The sequence below is a fragment of the Gigantopelta aegis genome, chromosome 6, assembly GCF_016097555.1.
Source record: "Gigantopelta aegis isolate Gae_Host chromosome 6, Gae_host_genome, whole genome shotgun sequence".
Lineage (NCBI taxonomy): Eukaryota > Metazoa > Mollusca > Gastropoda > Neomphalida > Peltospiridae > Gigantopelta > Gigantopelta aegis.
The window spans coordinates 21498471-21523419 of record NC_054704.1 but is presented as its reverse complement, the minus strand read 5'-3'; the positions used below and the strand labels follow the sequence as shown (position 1 = coordinate 21523419).

Here is a 24949-nt window from a genome sequence, read left to right as displayed (position 1 = left end):
CTGTAGTTTTTGAAGGTGGTTAGTCCAGTAGGGTTTGTAGTCTTTTCTAGCACCTCTTGGGATTGTCTCATGGGCTGCCTGAAGGATACATGCATTAAATTCCTTGACAACATGGTTGATATCCCTTCCTTTCACTTGCAAATTCTTTATCAGAGTGCTTGTTCGATGTCTGTAGATACCCCATTTTGCCTTCTTATAGTTCCAGCGTGGAAGTGGAGACTGAATGCTGATTTTTCTGTTGACAGTGAGGATTATTGGTCTGTGGTCACTGCCTCCTAACTGCTCTCCAACTTCTCTTTTCATATCTCTCTGGATGTCTTCGGTGCAGAAAGCAAGATCTGGAGTGGAGGTGGTGTGCCAACATCTGGAGTAAAACGTTGGAGTGTCATTTGGGTTGTTGACTAGAATCAGTTGATTTTCATCTTGCCAAGTTTCCACTTCTTCTCCACGTCGATCTATGTGGTTGTATCCCCAGCTCTGTGAATGGCTGTTGAAGTCACCAACTGCTATGAAGTTTGCTTGAGATACCTCTATGGTGTCTAAGGACAGTGGTCGATCATTGGGACAGTAAAAATTTAGGATTTGTAATTCTTCTGCATTTGTTTTGACCTTGATCATTTGATATTCAGAATCCTGCATGTGCACTGATGTCTCATAAGCATGGATGTTGTTCCTGATGAGTGTCAGAATTCCTCCTTTATGGCGGTTTGTTCTGTCAGATCTGAAACATTGGTAGCCTCTGATTTTGAAAGCTTTGCTGTTTTGTAGATGAGTTTCTTGTACACAGCAAATGGTGATGGCTTTCTCATGTAGGAACTGTTCTAGTTCTGTCTTTTTGTTGAAAATTCCCTCAGCATTCCAGTGCATTACCTTGAGGGGTTGTTGTTTCTTTGCTGTTGTTGTTCGGCCAGTAACTTTCCTCCCTCGCCCCCTGGCACGGAAAAGCGAATGGGAAGGACCTCCAGTAGCATGGGGTGGACTCCATCGAGGCACGGAGCCCGACACTGCCTCATCCTGGGGGGACTTCAATGGGCAAGCATCATTTCTATTACATCTGTCTATTGGTATATTCATTTTGTGATTTTTGCGTGGTACTGTGGTTTTTTGAAGAGCGCCAGTGGCCCAATACCTCCGTCTTCAGCTCTTTAGGTTTTCTGTCTGGGTTACCTCAACCATAGCTTCTGGATCAAGATCCTACCTGGGAAGCACCGGGTTGGTTTTGATTTTGGAGATTTCCTTCTCCTAGATAGACTGTCTTTCATGACTTACGCCCTCTATCTGGTCGTCTATTTACCCATAGTTGGGGCTGGATTGGTGAGTGCCAGAGTGTGTCCATACGCCGATGGGTCATGCACACTGCACCTCTGGGGCTCCAGCTGCTCCGGGCATGGGTTCTTACACCCTTATAAGTCGAAGGTGTGGTGGGTGGCTGTCTATCAGGTGTGGGACCTCTGGTTGGCCTGTCATGTAACTGAGTCTCTAACTTGTCGAATCTTGAAGAAAGTTGGTACATCATGGCCTCAAGTTTCTTGATACCCTCCATTTCGGACGGTGGTGGAGGTGGAGCGAGCAAACTCCTCTTGACCGGAACAGGCTTCCTGGTGGGTTGCTTCGTCCCGATGAAATCCGAAACCATATGGTTCTGTTCAACTCGGCGCAGCTCCACTCTCAGTCTGTCAAAATTTTGGATCTTGTCAAAGATATGGCCACTACAATCCTTGATCCACTGTTGTAGTCCACCCCAAAATCTAGTTCGCAGCATGTGGTTGGCATTCATCTGATCTGCGTTGCTCTTAAAAGCTCTATAAAACAAATCCTCTACTCGACAACCCCAAGACGAAACATCTTCGCCATCTTGTTGCCGAGCGCTCTAAAACTCGCCAAGAAGTGCCTCACCCTCATCAACCGACCCATAAATACTTTGTAGTTTATGAACCAACTGACTAAGGCTAGCATCAGAACCTAGGCGCATAGCAACCTTAGCCGCATCGCCTTTAAGAGACCGCCTGACTGCCTGGGTAATTACCTCAGGAGAGTGCTTCTTGTCCCTCTTAAGACAATCTATCTCATAGACCCAAGTATCAAAAGAACTTTCTGCTTTGACACCAATGTCACCTGAGAAAAAAGAAATTCTGGGTGGTTGATTAATCTCAACCGTGCTAACAACTGGTTTCTGTTCTTTCAGTTCAGTTCCTCCTAGCGATTCAGCATAAGCTAAAGCCCAAGCTTTGAAGTCATCGGGGCTATCCATCTTGGGTTTGATTCCAAGTTTCTTAAAAGTGGAAAGCAAAGTTGGAACCTCTTCCATGGTAATATGGGCAGAAGTAGATGTATCATCTTCCAAACCACTGGCCTCAAACAGACCTCCAAATTGTGCCATCCTGAAAATCAATGAAATATAACGTTATAAATGACACCTGCAAGAGAAACAAAATGCTTTCTTTTCCTCGAACAATGCAAAAGTATCAGTGCTGAAATTCAATCTAAACAATATAAAAATTATGAGCAAATAAATCACATTTAGGTAATATCAATACACATCACAATACATACAGGAAATACAGCATACATACAACAAGGGATTTATGCGAGTATCTATTCACTCTGTGCCACTTTCTGATAAAGAAAGTGTCAATTCCAAACAAGAACAAGGTGTATCACTGGTGATCACCTCTTGGTCAATTAAACAAACATCAAATATTCACACGTCAAACACCTTGAATCTGGCAACACACCCTGGGTGCGCTACTATCAGACAGAACGACTTAAAACTAGCACCCAGATAAAATACCTTGAAAGTAAACAACACCCAAAATATTTGGGCAACTACAACTCTAAGGCTGGGGTGTCAAAGACTGAGAGAAATTATGCAGCACACAAACTAGAATTTTTGGCACTGAAATGGGCAATTACTGAGAAATTCAGTGATTATTTATATGGACACAAGTTTGTTGTGTTTACGGATAACAATCCTCTCACCTATGTATTAACCACGGCTAAACTAGATGCCACAGGCCATAGATGGTTAGCCTCCTTAGCGTCTTATGATTTTTCAATTCAGTACCGGACAGGGAAAAGCAATGCAGATGCTGATGCGCTCTCTCGCCTCCCAGGTAATAACTACAGTGGGGAAAAGCAGCTAGGCATTACCTCTGAATCCATCAAGGCGATCGCAGCAGCATGTCAGACTCCCAGTTATATTGAAAGTCTTTGTATGTCCTCGGATGTAATTGATGACGAGGATGAAGATGGACATTCAATCAATAACATGACTTTGAGAGATTGGAGACATCACCAAACTGGAGATATAACCCTAGAACCATTCCTGAGAAGCTTGACACAAGGTACAAAACCATCTCTACAAGGGTTGCCTCGCTCAGCAGAAGCACTAGCGTTGTACCGGGAGTTTGACCATCTGAAACTGTACAGGGGAGTTTTATATCGATCTACACTGGTTAATGGAGATGAGAAGATGCAGTTAGTACTCCAAGTCAAGTTTCGACCCATGGCATTGCAAGGGCTCCACAACGACATTGGGCATATGGGCCGTGAGAGGACACTTGCTCTGTTAAAGGATAGATTTTACTGGCCAGCCATGTCCAAGAGTGTCGATGAGTGGATTAAGAGCTGTGACAGATGTCTTCGCCGAAAAGGTCCAACCAACAGCCGGGCGCCACTTGTCAACATCACAACTAGTCAGCCTCTTGAGATAGTTTGCCTGGACTTTCTTACATTGGAGACTTCAAAGGGCGGCTTCCAAAATATCCTTGTTATAACAGACCATTTCACTCGATACGCTCAAGCCATACCTACGAGGAATCAGACTGCTAGAACAACTGCAGAAGTGTTATTTAATAACTTTATTGTACACTATGGATTTCCTCAGCGGTTGCATTCAGATCAGGGTGCAAATTTTGAAAGCAAGCTTTTGAAAGAAATGTGTTCAATCGCAGGAATACAAAAGTCAAGGACAACGCCATATCACCCAATGGGTAATGGAATGACAGAGCGGTTCAACAGGACATTACTGGATATGCTTGGTACCCTAGATCCAGAAAAGAAGGTTGACTGGAAGAACCATGTAGCCCCTTTAGTGCATGCCTATAACTGTACCAGACATGATTCCACTGGTTATGCACCGTTCTTTCTGATGTTTGGCAGGAATCCACGGTTGCCTGTTGATGTTGCCTTGGGTCTGTAACCAATGCAAGACAAGAAGAATCTACATGATTACACGTCAGCTTTACGACAAAGACTGCAAGAAACATACAGGTTAGCGTCTAAGGCAGCAGAGCACAGTCGACAACATCAGAAGAAGGGATATGATGTCAGAGTTCGGGGTTCCATCCTGCAACCCGGCGACAGAGTTTTGGTTAGAAGATTGGCATTCGATGGTAAACATAAGATTACCGACAGATGGGAAGAGGAACCTTACCTTATCCAAGATCAGCCAAACAAGGATATCCCTGTGTTTGTGGTGCGGAAGGAAAATGAACACGGTAAAAGTAGAACACTTCACAGGAACCTTCTGTTACCAATCGGATCTCTTCCCATAGCTATTGATGTTCCAGATGTGCCAACACCAAAACCAAGACGACCAACCCAACGACAGCGACAAAAGCCAACTGAGGTTACTGCTGAAAAGATACCCCCAACGGAATTGGACGACGGAGCAACCCCGTCGGATGATGAAGACTATCTTCAAGTCGATTCTGTTGTGCTGGTTACAGAGGCAACAGTCACAGAACCAACAGATGCCAGCACCGCACCTGCTGCTGACAGGGACTCTGTTGGTGTTATGGGTATAGACAGCACTTCGTCAACGGATGATCATGAGACATCCCTTGTAGGTGAAGTAGCTAGTTCAGACCATGAGACAGTTGCGGATGAGACGGCAGAGGTTGAGCCGGTTGCAGATTTTGTGTCTGAATCTGAAGACATTAGGAGTCCAGTTCCAGTTCCAGTTCCAGTTCCAAGACGATCCATTAGGGAGAGACGGCCTCCAAAGTGGATGACACATGGGGATTTTGCCATGATCAAGTCTTTGGGATGTGACTGGAAGGACAGAGTAAAAATTCTCACGGATATGGCTTCAATGAACTTATTTGATCGGATGCCGATAGAAGCAGTAAATGCAGTACTGCAGATTGTTACAAGTTCACTGGGGTCATATGATATTAAATGACGAGGACGTCATTTCACAACTAGGGGGAGTATGTAACGGGGACTAAATATTTGGCCGTTTGTATATAAATAACATATTTTATCTATTACTATTAATATATATTTTAGGATTCAATTTATTTTATTATAGGATATTCTCAATCTGCATTGAGAATATCGTATTGGTGCATTAGACAAAGCCTTTTATGGTTGTTTCTCGCCATACTGGCTAGGGACGAGCCATTGGTTATGTGTATTTGGTGTCACGTGGTCGTGAGTCAGGTCCGTGCAGCGCTGAGTGTAGACAGTGACACAACACGTTATATACTTACGACTTGCAGTTGCCTTTTCCTTTTCCTGAGCTTTCGTTATCTTCAGACTTCCTTTTGGCACTTACAGGTTTGACTAATATGCATGTATTAATTGTTATAATGTTTATCTCATTATACGATTCGTCGCCCGTGCCGCCATTGCTCGGCAAAGCTTTAAGCACAAACGACAGACAGCCTGTTGTCAATTTCAGTTAACACGTGCGTTTGCCGATTTCAAATTGTAGGGTTCGTCTCAAAAAATGAAATTAGAAATCTTGCGCTGTACGACGAACGTTCGGTTGACGATACGGTGCTAGTCTTTCGTTAAAACCGGTTTGATCTTAACAACGTATTATCGACCATCGTACCTTCCTATTTCAGAATTAATATTTTATAAAGTGTTAGTAGAACTTTCAAAGTTTAGTTTGTATACTAGGCCTAGTAACACATTGATCATGTATATATGTTTTTAATAAAATATACTAAAGTAGACAATGAACGTTTTCACTTCTTAAATTTTACGTGTGTTAAAATCGACAAATTCAAATAAATATTTTTTTGTTTGGAAAGGGTAATGTTCGGGGTTTTTTTTTTTTTTTTTAACGACATCAGTCAGAGCATATTGATTTAATAATCATCTGCTATTGGATGTCAAACATTTGGTAATTTTGACATATAATGTTAGAGAGGAATCGGGTGCATGTGCAGGGGGAGGGTACTGGAGGTCGAAACCCTTACCTGCTGAAGCTTAAAACAAATTGAAATATATTTTCTGGGGGAGCATGTCCTCATATAACCCCAACCCCGCTGAAATCCCTGCACACGCGGCTTGGAAACCCGCTACATTATTTTTTAGCAAGGGATCGTTTATATGTACCATCCCACAGACAGGATATCACATACCATGGCCTTTTGTATACCCGCCGACGGGGATCGATCCTAGACTGACCGCGCATTTCCAAAAAAACACCTTTGTAGGTCTAAGTACAATCTAATTAAAATTAGCTCCACTATTACATGTGGATCTAAAGACAGCCAGTTGGAGCTCATGTCCACCAATCAAAACCTTACTTGCAGAATCATGCCAGTGATTTAAAAATAATTTGAAAACATTCTGAATTATCCTGAGGGTATACGACATGTTTCGTGTGAATTACGAATGCCTTAAAACATGTTTTATTTTATAAAATAAATAATTTGTAATGTAAAACTGAAGACTGATTTTTTTTTTTTTTTTTTTTTATAAATAAATAAATAATTTTTAATGTAAAATTGAAGACTGATAACCCACCCCGTACGTATTGGTATGGTTCGCTGTACTGCGGCCACTAAAATAGACTCGCCCGATATTTTTAGAATTTGTATGCTCCCAAATAACGTTATAAAAGGCGAAGTGTGATTGGTCAATATTTAAATTATTATTTACAGACGAAATGTTACCTGGACATTGGGGACTACGCAGTGTTGTTAGTTTTAAATCACTGGCATGATTCTGCAAGTAAGGTTTTGATTGGTGGACATGAGCTCCAACTGGCTGTCTTTAGATCCACATGTAATAGTGGAGCTAATTTTAATTAGATTTGTCTAAGTAATGAATAAAAATAACATGTTGAAAATGTTACGTAAATCGAACACAACACCCTTTTTCTCTACCCCTAGAACGTTACGTAATTATTAACACCCCCTTACATGTAACGCGTATGCCAACCGCTGGCCACTGTCAAAATTTCAAGGCAAATCCCCCACCGACCCCTGGAAAGGTGTACCATACATCTATGGATATAAATATGTTTTGGTGATATGAGATAACCCCTCAATCAAGACAGTTAAATTTGTTCAAAATCATGTGAGAAGCTCAGCGCCTGCGCAAATCACGTAGTAAAGTCCGTTCTACTGGCGTCCCGCTAAATGAAGAAAAACAAAGTTGGCATTGCGTTTGTAGTTGACCTAGATAATGTAGATAAGCGAGCAATACGAAACTATAGCGATATGGTGGACCTTTTATGTACCAAACAGAACTGAATCATCTACGGTATTCTATATGCTTAAGTAATAAAAATATTCCAGGGATTGTAGCTTTAAGCATTAAAAATTATTACTCTATACATATAATGAAATATACAATGTAGGCCTAATAACAAAACTCAACATAGCTATCCTTCATTAAATGCATCGAAACTATAAGGTAAATACCCATGATGCATACATAATTAATACAAACAAATTTTATATACAAACAATTAAAGTTACATTCTCTGGTTACCATATTATAACATCATGTACAAATGTGTCAAAATACAAGCTCAAATGCACTTTTTAAAAAGTCGTGTGTGTTCGCTATGAACGGATATCGTCAAACATATACGCTTGATTCGTCGCCTGTGCCGCCATAGCTCGGCAAAGCACAAACGACAGCCTGTTGTCAGTTTCAGTTAACACGTGCGTTTGCCGATTTCAAATTGTAGGGTCCGTCTCAAAAAATTAAAAGAGAAATCTTGCGCTGTACGAAGAACGTTCGGTTGACGATACGGTACTAGAGTCTTTAGTTAAAACCGGTTTGATCTCGACAACGTATTATCGACAGTCGTACCTTCCTATTTCAGAATTGATATTTTATAAAGTGTTAGTAGAACTTTCAAAGTTTAGTTTGTATACTAGTAACACATTAATCATGTATATATTTTTAAAATAAAATATACTAAAGTAGACCATGAACGTTTTCACTTCTTAATTTTACGTGTTAAAATCGACAAATTCAAATAAATATTATTTCGTTTGGAAAGGGTAAAGTTGGGGGGGGGGGGGGGGAGGGTTAACGACGTCAAAGATAAAGCATATTGATTTAATAATCATCCGACCCCATACAACCGTAAATAAAATGTGTTGAGTGCATTGTTAAATAAAACATATCCTATCCTTCCTTCCATCTGCTGTTGGATATCTAACATTTGGTCATTTTGACATATAATCTTAGAGAGGAATTAGGTGCATGTGCAGGGGGAGGGTATTGGAGGTCGAAACCCTTCTTGCCCAAGCTTAAAAAAAATTGAAATGTATTTTTGGGGGGAGCATGGCCCCATATAAACTTCGCTTAACACAGTCTATAATCCCAAACCCGCTGAAATCCCTGCACACGCGCCTTGGAAACCCGCTACATTTTTTTTTACCAAGGGATTGTTTATATGTACCATCCCACAGACAGGATATCACATACCATGGGGTTTTTTTGTATACCCACCGACGGGGATCGATCCTAGACTGACCGCGCATTTCCAAAAAACACCTTTTTAGGTCTAAGTAATGAATAAAAATAACATATAGTCTTGAAAAATGTTACGTAAATCGAACACAGTACCCTCTTCCTCTACCCCTAGAGCGTTGCGTAATTAGTAACACCCCCTTACATGTAACGTGTATGCCAACAGCTGGCCACTGTCAAAATTTCAAGGCAAATCCCTCACTCGCCGACCCCTGGAAAGGCGTTGTACCATACCTCTATGGATATAAATATGTTTTGGAGATATGAGACGACCCCTCAATCAAGACAGTTAAATTTGTTCAAAAATTGCGAAATCTCACGTGATCTCTTGTTGGGGAATTCTATACTTGTGATAAGCCAATAAAAACCGAGATCGGTACGAGCCTGTCAAATGTGTCCCACTTTCAAAATCATGGCTTTGTTTTTGACCTGGATAAGCCAGCGTAGTAAAACCAATGCGGAGTGCGGCGTCATATATGCACCAAACGTAATTGGATTTTCTCTTCTGTATGCTTAAATAATAAAAATATTCAAGGGAATGTAGTTTTAAATGTTATCACAAATTGATATAACGAAGTCGAGTCCCTAAATCCAAAATATTTGTGATAAATCCTTATAGTTAACAACGAAACACAGTGATATTATCCCTGTTCTAATACTACACCTATTAGGAGTATCTGTAAGACATTTTATTGTGTTTTTATTAAAGAAATTCCACAAATATAAAAATATAATAATTATCTATTCTCCTTACTTACGATATTCAATGAAAACGCTTGTATTAAGTAAAGGTATGACGTAATATTTTTTTGTTCTCTTCATAAGAATAAGAATAAGAATAATTTATTTGCGTAATACCCGAATATGGGCAGAGCAAAAATAACAATATAATATATATTTATCTGCAGTAACAATAACATAAATATACATTAATTACATGAACAAACACCTGAATCAACAAATACATATGTAATTTAAGCCTTATTACTAGTATGACGTCACTGACTTTGGGGCGAACCAAATGGCAAATTTATCAGCATTGTAGTCTGTCTTTTGAACATGATTTATTGTAATACAGGATACACTAAAAGAAATATTTTTGTTGGCTGTTAATTTCTGTTCGGTGGGCCCATTGGGCTATTTCTCGTTCCAGCCAGTGCACCACGACTGGTATATCAAAGGCCGTGGTATGTACTACCTTGTCTGTGGGATGGTGCATATAAAAGATCCCTTGCTGGCAAGTTGCTGCTAATCGGAAAGAGTACTGACGCCATATAACCGTAAATAAAATGTGTTGAGTGCGTCGTTAAATAAAACATGTCTTTCTTTCTTTCTGATGAACCTGCTTGCACCCTTTTGAGAACACAAACTTGAAGAGCAGACCACAACGGCACAAGACACATCCTGGTGACTTCTGCGATCGATCAGTGATCGGACCTTACTTGAGGTGGGTGGATGCACGTTCATTGCTGCTAACGAAGTGTTAAAAGTTACAATGACACGAACTAATAAATAAATAGTAACAATAACATCATTTTCATCTGAAGTTAGTAATTTTATTGAAAATTATTTATATCGACGTTTAAATATAATCGAAGACGCGGAATTAATATACTAACGAAAACACCACACACGAGGGCAAGTGACAGCATATTAGACGAGTTTTCGGAATTTTGTTATCGTGATAAGGCCTCAGACCACAATTAATTTCGCTGTATGTTTCTATATAGCCTTAGTGGCTATAACATGTTTATTAATATCAGCAGGCCCGTGGATTTATCACGAAAATTAATCAATGGCAAAAAGGCTTATATGAAAGTTGTATTAGAATCAAAAATAAACGTACAGACTCCTGAATAAAGATTTTACGAGGCATTTTCAAGAGCCACTGGGGTTTTTTTTTTTATTGTCTTTTTAAATGAAGGTATGGATACACTTTTTAATAGAATCTGGGATTGTAGTCCATGTTTCAACACCGGAATATCTGAAGACGTGTATACAATTCAGTGTTGGATCTTGGAAATAGAAGATTATTATGTGTTGCTGATCTCAGGTTATATTTATTTGAGGCTGATGATGGTATGAAATAATCACTATTCTTACACACCCGTTGGTGAGAACACCATGCGTTATTTTGATTACACATGGTTATTAACACATGTACGTGTGTTAACAATTTCAAGACATACGACTGGCCGCTCCTAGGTGATGACCAGGTCATCAATACCATACAACCAATGAAACACTGCACGATGGAAATCGGTTAGACTGTGGCCTATATTTAACCTGACATTCATGTGTCTGTGACGCGTAAGTCAGCTACAAGTGCAACGGCTGTAAATAAATTTTAGTCGAAAAAGATGTTAAAATGTGCTTAAAACATGGTTTTTGAGGATATGTAAGAAATAGAATAATACATGAGTTAGATACCATTTATCTCACAACTCGTGAGATAAATGGTATTTAACGGCCACTCATGTATTATTACCTATATATATGCAGGTGTCATATTGTTCAACGCCTTATATACTAATGTACCTGTATGGTATGTGCACCTATAATCAAAAGGCAACCACTGTAATTCCTTAAAGAGATCTGCTGAAGGAGTTAGCGGTGGTTTATCAAAGATTAGCCTAGCCGCTCTTTTTTGTATCTTTATTAATCTTGTCTACGTATGTTTTATTGCAGCGACCCCATGTTACTGACCATAATCAACTATGGGAAGAATATATGCATTATAGTTTAGAGATTTTGATTTTGGGGTGAGAAATTTGCTAATTCGTCTCAAAAGAGCCAGTTTAGATGAATCTTGTGAACAAATGTGATCAACGTGTGTGTTCCAGCTAAGAGTTTGATCAACTTAGAGTCCTAAATGTTTTTGGCAATGAGCAGGTGATAGGGTTATTATTGATACTTAGTTGCAATTGACCAGTTTGGCTCAATTTTTGCTGTGTACCAATTAACATACATGCAGTTTTAAATGGGTTTATAGACATATTATTATTGATGCACCAAGAGTTTACGGCATCCAAGTTTATATGTAACGTAGTCTCTATTGTGGACAGATGTTTGCCAGATGTGTGTAATGTTGTGTCATCTGCATACATATCTACACTGACATTTTGTGTAGATAATGGAAGGATCATTTATAAGCATTAAAAAAAGGTCCAAGAATAGAGCCATGAGGTACACCATATACTATAGCCAATTCTTTGGAGCTAATATTGTGAATTTGTATAGCTGTTTTCTCTTTTTAAGTATGACTTAAACCATTCAACTATATTTGTTGACAACCGGTATACCTGAAGTTTTTGTAGGAAGATTTGATAATCCACCAAGTCAAATGCTTTGCTCAAGTCTAAATGTTTCCTTTATTTAGTTGTTCTAACCACTGGCCTATTAGAGATGTTAGTGCAGTCTGACTTGAGTGTTTGTCTCTAAAACCTGACTGAGCATTGTGTAGTAGTTCATATTTATAAAGATAATCTTTTAATTGTTTTGAGACATTTTTTCAAACATTTTAGACATTGTGGGTAAAATAGATATAGGTCTGTAATTATTACGATCTTCTTTACATCGACCTTTGTGACATGGCATTACTCTTACTGTTTTCAGCTTTTGTGGAAAGGTACATATATCAATACTCTTATTTATAATGTATGCTACCGAGGGGGCTATACTATATTCCTTACATAGTTTTAATAATTTAGGACCAAAACCATCAATACCTATTGATTTATTGGAGTCCATTTTATTGATAATATCAATTACCTGAATATCTGTAATATATTGCAGGCTAAAGGAACTGTGAGTAGGTAATCTCTGCCGGACTAGTTTCTCAAGAGTATCAAATACTAGTGTATTTAGGTTTGTTTTGTGGAATGATTTTTATATATTTACAAAATGTTGATTTAGATCTTCTAATGTTTCCAATGAGTCTGTGGTAGTTTTATTGTTATATATCACCTTTATTGGTACTGGATGTCTGTTGACACATGGTGTAATTCTTTTTAGGTGTTTCCAGAGATAACCAGGATTTTTACTGTCAGAAACTGCATTATTAAAGAAATCCTTTTTAGCTTTGTCAGTAAGATTTGTTGTCTTGTTTTTCCCGACTCTGTACAGTTCCCAGTTTTTACACCCATAATAATTATCCCTCTTTTGCCTAGCTGGTTTAGTTTCTTCAGAATACCATTCAGGTTGGTGCATTCGTTTAACCATTTTGGTTTTAACTGGGGCATGCGTATCTAGCAGTTTATGATTTGTATAGCCTTGTAAATTATTTTCAGATACCCATTCAGTGGCGGATCTATAAAATCCATTGGGGGCCCGGGCAGTGACATGAGGTGGAATGCCAAGGGAACTTTGGGGGAGGTTTGGAGGGGATCGTAAAAAAAAATGAAAATTAATATATAATAAAATTATAATTATCGCAACATTTAAGGGTGGCGGGCCCTGCCCCCCCCCCCTCCAGATCCGCCTCTGCCATTTTCTTTTACGAGTTGTACAGACTGGGTAGTGATCACTTATGGCTAAACGCGGTACCTTAATTTCAACAATATGTTCTCTATGTGTGGAATAAACGTGATCTATAGTGGTTGCACTCTCTGCCGATATTCTGGTGGGCTGAGTAATAAGCTGTGCAAGGTACTAGCTGTGACCATTTTTTGTTTGCAAGTCCATTAACATAATTAATGTTAAACTGATATCCAAGTATGGTCAATTCAATGTTTTCTTCATTTGCTTTACTAATTTCAATTTCATATGGATCAATCCAAGACTGTATTGAATCAGGAGGTCGATATACAAAATTTACTAGAAAAGATTTAGTATTGGGATATTGAAGTTCAATCTAGATCCTTTCTTCGTATAAAAGGTACATGTGCCTTAATATACACTACTATACCGCTACCGCCACCGCCATCTTTCTTTTTACATCGATCTTTAAGTTCCAATACAAAAACCATCAATATGTATCCCTGTATCATCTACATCTTCATTTTTAAATGTTTCACAGAAACCGAAACCGTTTTAATGTGATTTTAATTTCTTGAATTTTCGGCATAATGTGTTGGTAACTAAATAATAGGTATTAAAGACCAGTTATTTGCGAACTTTCAGCTGAGATTTATTCATACCAGTCCCTGTCATCACAAATACCCTATTATGTTTTAAAAAAAAAAAAAAAAACATACTGTAGGTGTGTTCAGTCTCAAGTAACTTTCAAATACGGTCATAATAATAAATAAGACTCATTGTAAATAATTTGAGTTAAATATATTTGTGTTACTTTCATCATAAAATGCCAAAAATTCCAAAATGTCCCCCCAAACTGTACGGGGTTGTTTTCTTTTTGTACATTTGTGATAATGTTCACTCTCACACAAATGACACCCAAGCGGGAATTGACGGATATGACGCGTATATATTTATGGAAACTTTGTTCATCAAACTTTTTTTTAAATCCTCATTCGAATAAAAGTTTAGCTATTCGATTTTTCACAAAATCAGCTTGTTTGAAAATTACCCAGATTTAAGAATTTATAACTTCATTATCAAAATAATTACCCTTCAATCATGGATCTGTGCAAAAACAACATTATTTATTTCAGATGTTTGAATGTAATTGGGTCATGTGTTCACCGCATTTGATACCAAACCACGAATGAGTCAACATTTCTGCTGTTACAAAAAAAGGAAAAGAAAAAAGACTATCACACAAACCATCCTCTTTTGTTTGCAGTTGTAAAAACACTGAGGACAGAACCAAAAATATAACTTTTTGATTGAGGACATACGAATATTAATTGAAATGAAAACTGCCTCATGTGTAGTTACCAAATCATCCGAATGCTTTGTGTATGCTTTCAGTGTATCAAAGCAACATTAATGAATCGAGTGAAATTGTGGCTAAGGGAGTTTGTATTGGCTGGATAGGTTTACCCCTTGCTCGAGTCACCTCCAGCCCTCCTCTTATTGGTATTGATATGATGAGGAAGACTAGAGGAAACTCTGTAATGCTTTGGCACTCGTCGACAACCAAATGGTCAGACTACTGTGTCTAAAATATCAATTTTTCATAAATCTGACGCCACAGAGCTTTAGTTTGATTAATCTCCGAGTCCAGTCATGACATTAAACTTACATGGTGTTAGCCAGTACCAACGTTAACACTATACGAAGAAACCCGACGCCCCTATGCCAAACGATCCTGCGCTGTACTTTCTTGTGGTGACGTAGAGTAAAGTGTGTTTCTTCGGGTGGTGGTGGTGATGATGATGGTGGTGGTGGTGGTTGTAGTGGTGATGGTGATGATGATGATAATGATGATGGTGGTGGTGGTGATGGTGGTGGTGATGATGGTTGTGGTGGTGGTGATGGGGATGGTAGTGGTGATGGCGCTGGTGATGATGATGTTGATGATGATGATAATTATAATGATTGTGGTGGTGCTGGTGATGATGACGAGGAGGATGAGGTGGAGGGAACACACACGCATGCACCCACACGTACACACTGGCACCCGACAGCCTGGAGCGGGATTTAACTCAACCGGTTGAGTGCTCGCTTGGGGTGCTTGCGTCGCAGGATCAAACCACCTCGGTGGATCCATTCAACTAATTAGATTTTTCTCGTTCCAACCAGTGTACCACTACTGGTCAAGGGATGTGCTTTCCTGTCTGTGGGAAAGTGCATATAAAAGATCATTTGTACTAAGAAAAATATATGACCTGGCTTAAGAAAAATATAGCAGGTTTCCTCTGTAAGACTATATGTTAAAGTATTTGACATCCAATAGCTCTTAATTAATAAATCAATGTGCTCTAGTGATATCGTTAAACAAACCAAACTTTAACGATATAGCCCGTTCTACTTCTCAAATGTAATACATTATGTCGGTGGTAAACTTTTGGCGCTCAATTGTAACAGCAGAACCAGTAGACCGTGACAGTTTCCTTTACCACTCGGTCCACTGCCAAGTCAGTTTTATAGAAGAAAATGGCTGGAGTGGTGCTAGAAAACCTGAGCAATAGAAAGTTATCAATTCTTTCTAGTGTTCTACTATTAATTATTGTGGCATTTTTCCTTATTGGTGGACTTATTGGTAAGTGTGCAGTTTGATTCTTAAGAAACCTGACGTTTTATGTGTTTCCGCATTGTTTCCAATATCGGATGTCTGCTTATTGTCTCATTTCTCAACTTGGGTGACGGGTTACAAGCTACATGTATAGAAATTCGTGTTTAATAGAAACAACACAGAGTATAGATATGTGTATAGGACATATCAGAAATACCTTTTCTTTCTGTCTTTCTTTCAAGATTTTAAATTTTTATATATATATGTTTATCTTTATGGTTAAACTGCATGATATTGATACAGTAGGTAAATAGTCAGTCGCATCCCCCTACAAAAATGTTTTGACAAATATCAAACATATTGATCTGTTGATATTTGTCAAACATTTTAAAACCTCGATACAATTTAACAAAAATTTATTAACGTTAGTTTCGATTAGTTGGAAATTAAAAATTCTGTAAATTTCTATTCATACTCATAGTAATGTCTTTAGAATGATAATTCAATTTTCCTGCGACCGTGGCACAAAATCTTGCGCACAGCGGTGAATGTTTGTAATACATGGTACATGCTCTTGTGACAGGCAAAATGGGTTTTAAACTAAATCAATCTAACGGTAGCTGCACAGGTAGTAGATACCTGGCATGAGCCAGATGACTCTGATGAGGCTATGTATTGGCATGCTTTGACAGGCACAAAGTTGATATAGCTGTCATTTTGTCCGACACTAGGTACAGTCCCTAGAATGCCATCACGTTTGCTATTAATAGGCCTAATTCAGTCCGAAAGAAGTTATACAAATGTCGAACTGCGCAGAGAATCCGAAATAGGCAGACTTTTTCTGATTGGCTTGGAATAGCGGTGAGAGAGATTTTCATGACGTGTCTATTTTTTTTTTAAACATATTTTGTTTTCATCAGTGTCATTAAATTGTATCGGTATATAATATTCTAAGAAAATACCCATAAATGTTCTGTGACGTGCTTCAAACACTGAATATAGTGACGTCAGGACTGAGAATTTCAGCCAAAATAAGGGTGCGAAAAGTGACTGCCGTTGACCTTAGGGCCCTAGTAACTTAGTGGTGGTTGGTTACTTTGTGAAAGATTTGTTATCAGTGCACTAAAAAATTTTTCAATGTAATGTATTCTGCTATACATTTATATCTGGTGGCAGAGAACAAGCTTAACCATCCAAGTGTTCATCTAGCTCCCAAACAGCAGAGTATGTATTTACCACAAATTATTTATTTCTGAGCTAATTGTTTTCTAAAATGTGTATGTTTATTACACTGAAACACTTTTACTTTTCTTCTTGCGTCAGATTTAAATTATTTAGAAAAAAATAATGTTCATGGAGCCTGGGAAGGACTATAGCTGGCCTGTTTTCCACTCCCTTACATATTTTAAAATACAAGACGTGGGTGGCTCTCACCTACCTTCCTACCTATTCTACTTGGCTATTTTTATTTGGTCTATAGCTGGTGAGTCACTTGTGGAACCCTAATCATTGTGCATCCATATAATGTATACGCACACACGCACGCGGCACGTGTAGTCAATTCATTTTAATTTATTTGCATGCTATGTCCTTTCTTATTTGATGTTTGGTCCTTAACGACATATATCTGAACATATTAAATTTAAAGTTTGTTTTGTTTAGCGACTCAACTATATGACACTAATTCTGAGGAAAGTCTTGAGAGAAAATCCTCTACATTTTTCCATTGGCAGCAAGGGATCTTTTATATGCACCTTCCCACCGATAGGACAACACATATCAACTGCATGCACTACTTTTTGTCTTTTTATGGTTGGTTGGGGTTGGGTTTATTTTTTTTGGGGGGGGTCATTTTAGCTAAACAAAACTGGGATTTTTGTTATTATTATATTTTATTTTTTTAGTCAACCTTCCTTTCTTTTCCAATCAAATGTGAGTAACATGTACATATAGCTGTATAGAGTGTGGACTCTGTATTTTGTAATATTTTAACCACTGACAGATCCTGCAAGAACCTTTAATTTATTAAAGTTTATTAGTTTTTATTTGGGTATATAATATATGGTCTGACTTTTGTGTGGCTCATTTGACTTTCACTGGGTACTTGTTGCTTTCTTGTGGGTTCATTTGGTAAATTCCTTGAACCATATTTGAACAGTACAATACAAGTACTTGTACATGTATACTATAATTTACACTGCAATTACTTGTTCAGTCAGGCCTGAAAAGATTTTCTCTGCTTGTATTGAATAACAGAATGGACAGGAAAACATCAAAGGTTGGAATTTTTTATTGACTTGTGATCACCATGATACCATTAGCCAATTACCAACTAGTAAACAATGTGGGTTGAATTTACGAAGTCTGTTTTTTCCTTAAATGCAGGTGTTTAATGTACACGTGTATATAAATAGCTTAACATGTGTATAAGTGAAAAACAGGCTTTGTAAGTTAGGGTACCGGCCTCAGTGACGTCGTGGATAGGCCATCGGTCTACAGGCTGGTTAGGTACTGGGTTCGGATCCCAGTCGAGGCATGGGATTTTTAATCCAGATACCGACTCCAAACCCTGAGTGAGTGCTCCGCAAGGCTCATTGGGTAGGTGTAAACCACTTGCATTGACCAGTGATCCATAACTGGTTCAACAAAGGCCATGGTTTGTGCTATCCTGCCTGTGGGAAGCGCAAATAAAAGATCCCTTGCTGCTAATCGGAATGAGTAGCCCATGTAGTGGCGACAGCGGGTTTCCTCTCAAAATCTGTGTGGTCCATAACCATATGTTTGATGCCATATAAATGTAAATAAAATGTGTTGAGTGCGTCGTTAAATAAAACATTTCTTTCTTTCTTTGTAAGTTAGGGCTTGCAGGGCGAGCTCTGCCACTCGCCAGATTTACTAATTGCAAATTTTTTGAACAATTGGCAAATTTTATTGTAATTTGGCAGAACAAAAATTGTGTAATAATTGATATTTTGTTGGAAAATAGCTATAGGTTTTGCATTTTTTGAGACAATTTGGGGAAATTTTCTGATCACCCAGAGCTAGCCGTGGCTTGTAAGACCAACATTTGGTGCATATTTGGCAATTAACGTATCTAGACTGAATTTGCCTGACACCAGGTGGCAATATTTGTTCATTTTCATTTGTTCATGGTTACTTTCATGCTTACATATATGTCCAATTAAGGTTCATGCACGCTCTCCTAGGCATACACCTCAGCTATCTGGACTATTTGTCCAAGACAGTGTTTTAGTGATTAGTGAGAGAGAAGTAACTTCTTCAAGTTGGAAGTTGGTGTAGTTACTGTACGCCTACTTATTGAGTCATTAAGCCAGTACCGGGAGGCGAACCCGGTATCTACCAGTCTATGGAGCAGCACATCCAGGGAACATTTAGTTTGTTATCGCATTGGGATTTTCTGTGCAAGTTTCAGAGATTGCTACACCATTTTAAAATATTTAACAGTAATTGCTAATTAATTTTCATCTGACTAGAAATATTGTTAATCAAAATTTTGGAAGCAAAATTTTTCCTGCTACCATTTAATCTGATGATACTGTAGTGTCACCATTTATCACGTTATCATCTTCTATACATGTAGGGTGGCATCTAGCTCATTCGATAGAGTACTTGTTTGAATAAACTTAAAGTTTGTTTTGTTCAACAACACGACTAGAGCACATTGATTAATTAACCATTGGCTATTGGATGTCAGCCATTTGGTAATTCTGACTCGTAGTCATCAGAGGAAATCTGCTACATTTTTCCACTAGCAGCAAGGGATCTTTTATATATGCACTTTCCCACAGACAGGAAAGCACATACCACGGCCTTTGACCAGCTGTTATGCACTGGTTGGAATGAGAAGCACCTCACTGACGCCACTCATTTGAATAGATCCACCGAGGTGATTTAATCCTGCGACGCAAGCATCTCCAGCGAACACTCAAGCAACTGACATAAATCCCACCCAGCACTTGTTTGAGATGCTTTAGTCGAATGATTGAACCCCTTCAGTAGATCCATTCTCTGGTTGAGTTTACCGGCCTCGGTGGCGTCGTGGCAGGCCATCGGTCTACAGGCTGGTAGGTACTGGGTTCGGATCCCAGTCGAGGCATGGGATTTTTAATTAAGATACCAACTCCAAACCCTGAGTGAGTGCTCCGCAAGGCTCAATGGATAGGTGTAAACAACTTGCACCGACCAGTGATCCATAACTTGTTCAACAAAGGCCATGGTTTGTGCTATCCTGCCTGTGGGAAGTGCAAATAAAAGATCCCTTGCTGCCTGTCGTAAAAAGAGTAGCCTATGTGGCGACAGCGGGTTTCCTCTAAAAACAGTGTCAGAATGACCATATGTTTGACGTCCAATAGCCGATGATAAGATAAAAAATCAATGTGCTCTAGCGGCGTCGTTAAATAAAACAAACTTTACTTTACTTTACTGGTTGAGTTTTTCCCATACCAACCATGCCCCGAGGCTGATGTCTGGTAATCAAAGGCCTTGGTATGTGCTGTCCTATCTGTGGGATAAAAGATCCCTTGCTGCTAATGGAAAATGTAGCAGGTTTCCTCTAAGACTATACTAAGATATTACCATATTGAGTATTCATAATTGATATTTAATCCTTTGTTTGTTTTTTTAATTCACATGCTAAAGCTAGCGACACGTGTATTGGATCCGTTTAATGCATGTGTTAAACAGATCATGTCAAACCGTCGGTCAGAGGACAATTCTCAAGATTTTCTTACAAAGTAACACCAATGAGACCTAGTGAAAATTTATTTTATTGTGTTCTAACAGGGATGTGAGAGCTACGCGGACATGCTTAAATGCGCTTTTCCATTTCGTCTAAAAAAAACCCCACCAAACATTATGTTCAATACTGTTGACCACACAAGGTTCATTTGCTTGTTTTCACAGTTTCAAGTTTATGATGTGTGCCTTATATTATAAGTTATAACCAGTTTAGATTTGTTAGCATTGAATACAATTTTCGGCAGTTCCAGGGGTTGCAAATAACAATTTTCCTTCAGGGGCACTTAAGCGGCCCCTGGACCCGGCCGCAGTAAGCTTTTTGTTCCAGCTCCGCTCACATCCCTGGTTCTAAACTATAGGAATACATAAAACGTGTAAGTATACAAAGTAAACTGGTCTGCATAATAAGGTCTCGGGTCAGAGAATCTCACATGGTGCTGATTCTTCACAGTTAAATGATAACAATTCCATAGCTATTGTTTTTAATTCCAGCACTGAGACTGAAAAATTGCAATTTCCTGATACATGGTCTTTTCCAATATGACATCATAATATGGGAATCCTTGCTCCATTAACGGTGCATAAACGGAGCATTTTCGAGCACTGTCTGAAACATGCGACAGTCGGATCCGACAAATAAACAAAACCAAAAATTGTAAATTTTGTAAAATTCATGTGGTATTTGGTGATATGTAGTTAAAGATATGTGGTATGTATTTGAAATGTAGACTTTTATTAATTTTTAGCTCCAGCTCCAGCTAACGTTCAGTCAACACTGGCGGTAATATGCATCGATAACACAGCTAAAGAAAACCCCCCAAAAATTGACGACAGGGCATTTTTCATTCCCCGTGGTGACAAGTCATGCAAACAAGTGGACAGCCTCAGTGCTCCTGAAATTGATGAACAGAAAACTGAGGCCGACCAGGTGGTGTTTTCACAGTGGATTCCACTACCCCGAGGTGGAGAACAGCTTAAGATGTCTCGCTGGTTTCAACACGTTATCAGTGTCATACAGTTGGACATCAAGCACAGTTCAAAACAGCCTATGGGTTAGTGAGATTATTCTTAATTGTAGTTTTTTCTAACTGTAAGACTTAAAGAGACATACCCTTGATTCAACCCATGAAAATTAACACTAAGTTTAGTTAATCGACAAACCTGTAACACATTTGGATAAAGTTACAATTGCGTGAAACATGAGTCTTTGACTTTGAAATGGTGAAATATCTTCTAAAAATAGACTAAAACTTAACTTCATAACTGTTACTTCTCAGACAAAGTATGATTTCAGTTATCAAAAATGGCTCTAATAGTAAAAAAATATGCCTTAGTGTTTAAAAACTAGGGTATGTCCCTTTACGTCAGTTATAGACTTCAAAGGATTTTTTGTGTCTGTCGTTGCTGTGATCACCACCTACTTTTTATGCTTTCATTTACATACATATATACATGTTATGGTAGATATCATTGAACAATATTTCAAAATGTTAGGTTACCGGAATTTTCAGCCAGGTAATCGATTGTTTGGTTACTCGAATTATTAATTTGCATGGGGAATAAAATTCTGATGATCCTGAATCAGTCCTTCGTTTTTGAAAGCGAATGAAAAATCGCACACCTCAAAACAAAGGCAAGTGAAAAATCACACACCTCAAAATGCTTAGGCGAGTGAAAAATTGCACTCATCAAAATGCTAAGGCGAGTGAAAACCAACCATTATTAATTTATGAAGTAATTGGTACATGTAAATGCAGAGACATATATTGCAAAAATGAACCAATAAACCAATAATGTTTTCTTCTAATTTTATGTTGTTTGGTTTATTAGTGTAGTCTGACTTCTTTTCCCTTTCAGGAATGGAGTTATAATTTATTAAAAAGTTTCAGGAATAGTACTATAGAAATATAATTATGACATGTATGTATACACTGATGAGACAATTAGATTTTTAAATTACAATATGTACTATTCAGATAATTTGATACACACAATAAAATATATATTTATATATTTAGTCTTATTCAACTTATTGTGCTAGCACAACAAATATGCTATTCAACCTGAGTCATACCTACACACTGCAGAATTCTCTCCCTTGCCGGATATGCGCAATGCTATCCTTGCACGGGCTACCTGTAACTTCATTCTCAATTCTGCAGTCCACCTGTTAACACCTGTTTAAGCTTTGGCAAAAAGTTTTCTTTACTTGTAATTTTGTGTTTGTTTTTCGGTTGAACTTGACATACGGTTGGTAGTTGAGAATTCTGTGTTGAATTTACCATGTCCGACGCGAGTTCGTTGACAGCTAGCGCATGGAAAGTTTGTGCGCGAGATGGTTTCCTTTACGACGTAAAGACACACACATGTTGTGTCCGGACTGTCGGTCTTGTTCTCAAGATCGTCATTGTGAGATCTGCGCCACATGGTCTCCTGACCAGTGGGTTCGGTTCGGTTCGCAGACTCAGGTTTCGGGTACCAGCAAAACTTGTCGGCTGCTTCAGCAGTAGTCGGCAAGTCGGACTTAGTGGGTAGGTCCCATAAGTCTGTGGACAAAAGTGTCCGGAAAGGGGGGAAACACAAGTGTGTTTCTTCATCGGTCCGTGTTACGAGTACAGTTACCGATACTTCGGGAGCGCACGCCGCCGCCACCCGTCCCCGCCCCGCCCCGCCCCCGGCTCCTATTGTGACCGTGGTAAGTGAGCCGTCTTCGTTAGTGACGGCGCCTTCTTCTGTTTGTGTGGCTTCGTCTCGGGCGTCGCCATCGTCCTTACGGTTACCTTTACAAACAGAAGGAGGGCAGGGTGGAGTCGACGCGGCACCGGTTTTGACGACTTCATCGGTTACCGAGCACATGCTCTCCGTTGTGCATAGGTCCACTGCTTCGTCCGCAGAGCAGGTAGCCCCGACTTTGCCTTCGATTGCTGACAGTCACTTCGGCACCTCAGCAATCTCAAGGCCCAAGGAGAGTTCTGTCAGTTTGCTTCGAACTGAGCCAGTTGTTCCGATGCCATCAGAGACGGATCCCGACCGATGTTTACCGTTGGGTGGAGGACTCATCCCGTTTGGGTCCTCCGTTTGCATGTTTACCCCAAGGGTCCGGTGACTTCGGCAGCAACGGACATCTCCTCACAGTTTGCACCGTCTTTGGTCCCTACCTCTTCGACTTTACTCGATAGAGGATGAGGTTCACGCAGATACCCCTCGGCTGGGGGTACTCTGTGGCCGCAAACTCCGACCGTTCCGCGCTTGGTGCAGGAACGACCGTTAGGCTTTCAGGAAACATTGTTTCGGAGTTTTGTGGAATTTTTTAACGCTTCACCTCAGTTGGGATCATTGCTTTCGCAGACGGGACCATCGGGTGCGGCTCCCATTCCTCCTCTCTCTCTCTCTCTCTCTCTCTCCCCCCCCGGTTTTCTGCCAAAACCAGCAGAAACTGCGTCTCGACAGCAGTTTGACGATGCAGTTAGGGATTGTCGTTCGGTTCCTATTGTTTCCATCTCGGGAGACGCTGCCCCAGGGGCGTCTCGATTAGGGGGAGGAGTCCATGTAGATCTTCGGGATCCAATGGACAGTGACCTGGCTTCAGAGAAAGCGTCGGTTGGACCGGATTCTGTCGCTGACCTAGCTCTCTCTCACTTCGGTTCGGAGGTAGAGGAGGAGTGCGATTATCCGGCGGTTCTGGCTTTTGTCAAGGACCAGGTCCGACAGGTATGCGGGGAAGCTATACCTCAGGTTGAGGCCCAGCCTACATTCAGGGGTGTCTCCTTCGGGAACCGTTCTTTGAATTTGGTCACTCCTCGTGAGGAGTCAGGTTTACCACTTGCACAGGAGGCGCACAGTTCACTTTGTGGCATTGATCACTGGCAGTGATCGTATCCTGGGAGTGGGTGTTGATGAGTACCCAACGGCACTGCCTACGGGGAAAATCTTAACAGGAGCGCGCATTTTTCGTGCCGACTTCTATGAGACGTTGGGGGCGGATTTTCTCGAAGATCTGGCGGTCATTCCCGCTAGTGTGTGAGCCGCTTGTTCCCGCATGTGTCATTGCCAATCGCGGATCTGGAATTGTTAGAACGGCTGGCCAAGTCGATGTTCCAGGTTAATAATCATTTAGGTACGTTCCTATTTGGCTTGGATAAGGCTGTCGAGAGCCTTCCCGCGATGGCGAAAGGCTGTTTGGAGGCTGCTTCAAAAGCCTCTAAGCATATTGCTCAGTTATCTGGCCGATTGTTTGTGAACAGTCTTTTGTTACGGCGTGACCATTACCTGGCGGGTTTGAGTGCGTCAAACGTTGCGAAGACGTTTTTTCGTACACCTTCGGTACGGGAAAATTTATTCTTCGGTCCCAATTTTAATATTGTCCTAGACAAGGATTTG

At 39.7% G+C, this 24949-nt stretch overlaps 1 protein-coding gene across 1 annotated transcript in view; it reads left to right on the top strand.

Moving 5' to 3' along the window:
- Positions 1-15677: 15677 nt before the first annotated feature.
- Positions 15678-24949, top strand: part of LOC121374095 (protein wntless homolog) — a 37811-nt gene continuing 28539 nt past the window's right edge. Inside the window, exons 1-2 of the mRNA XM_041501015.1 lie at positions 15678-15838; positions 21316-21621. Coding sequence (XP_041356949.1) covers positions 15733-15838; positions 21316-21621 — 412 coding nt within the window. The 5' untranslated portion in view covers positions 15678-15732. The remainder of the gene's footprint in view (positions 15839-21315; positions 21622-24949) is intronic.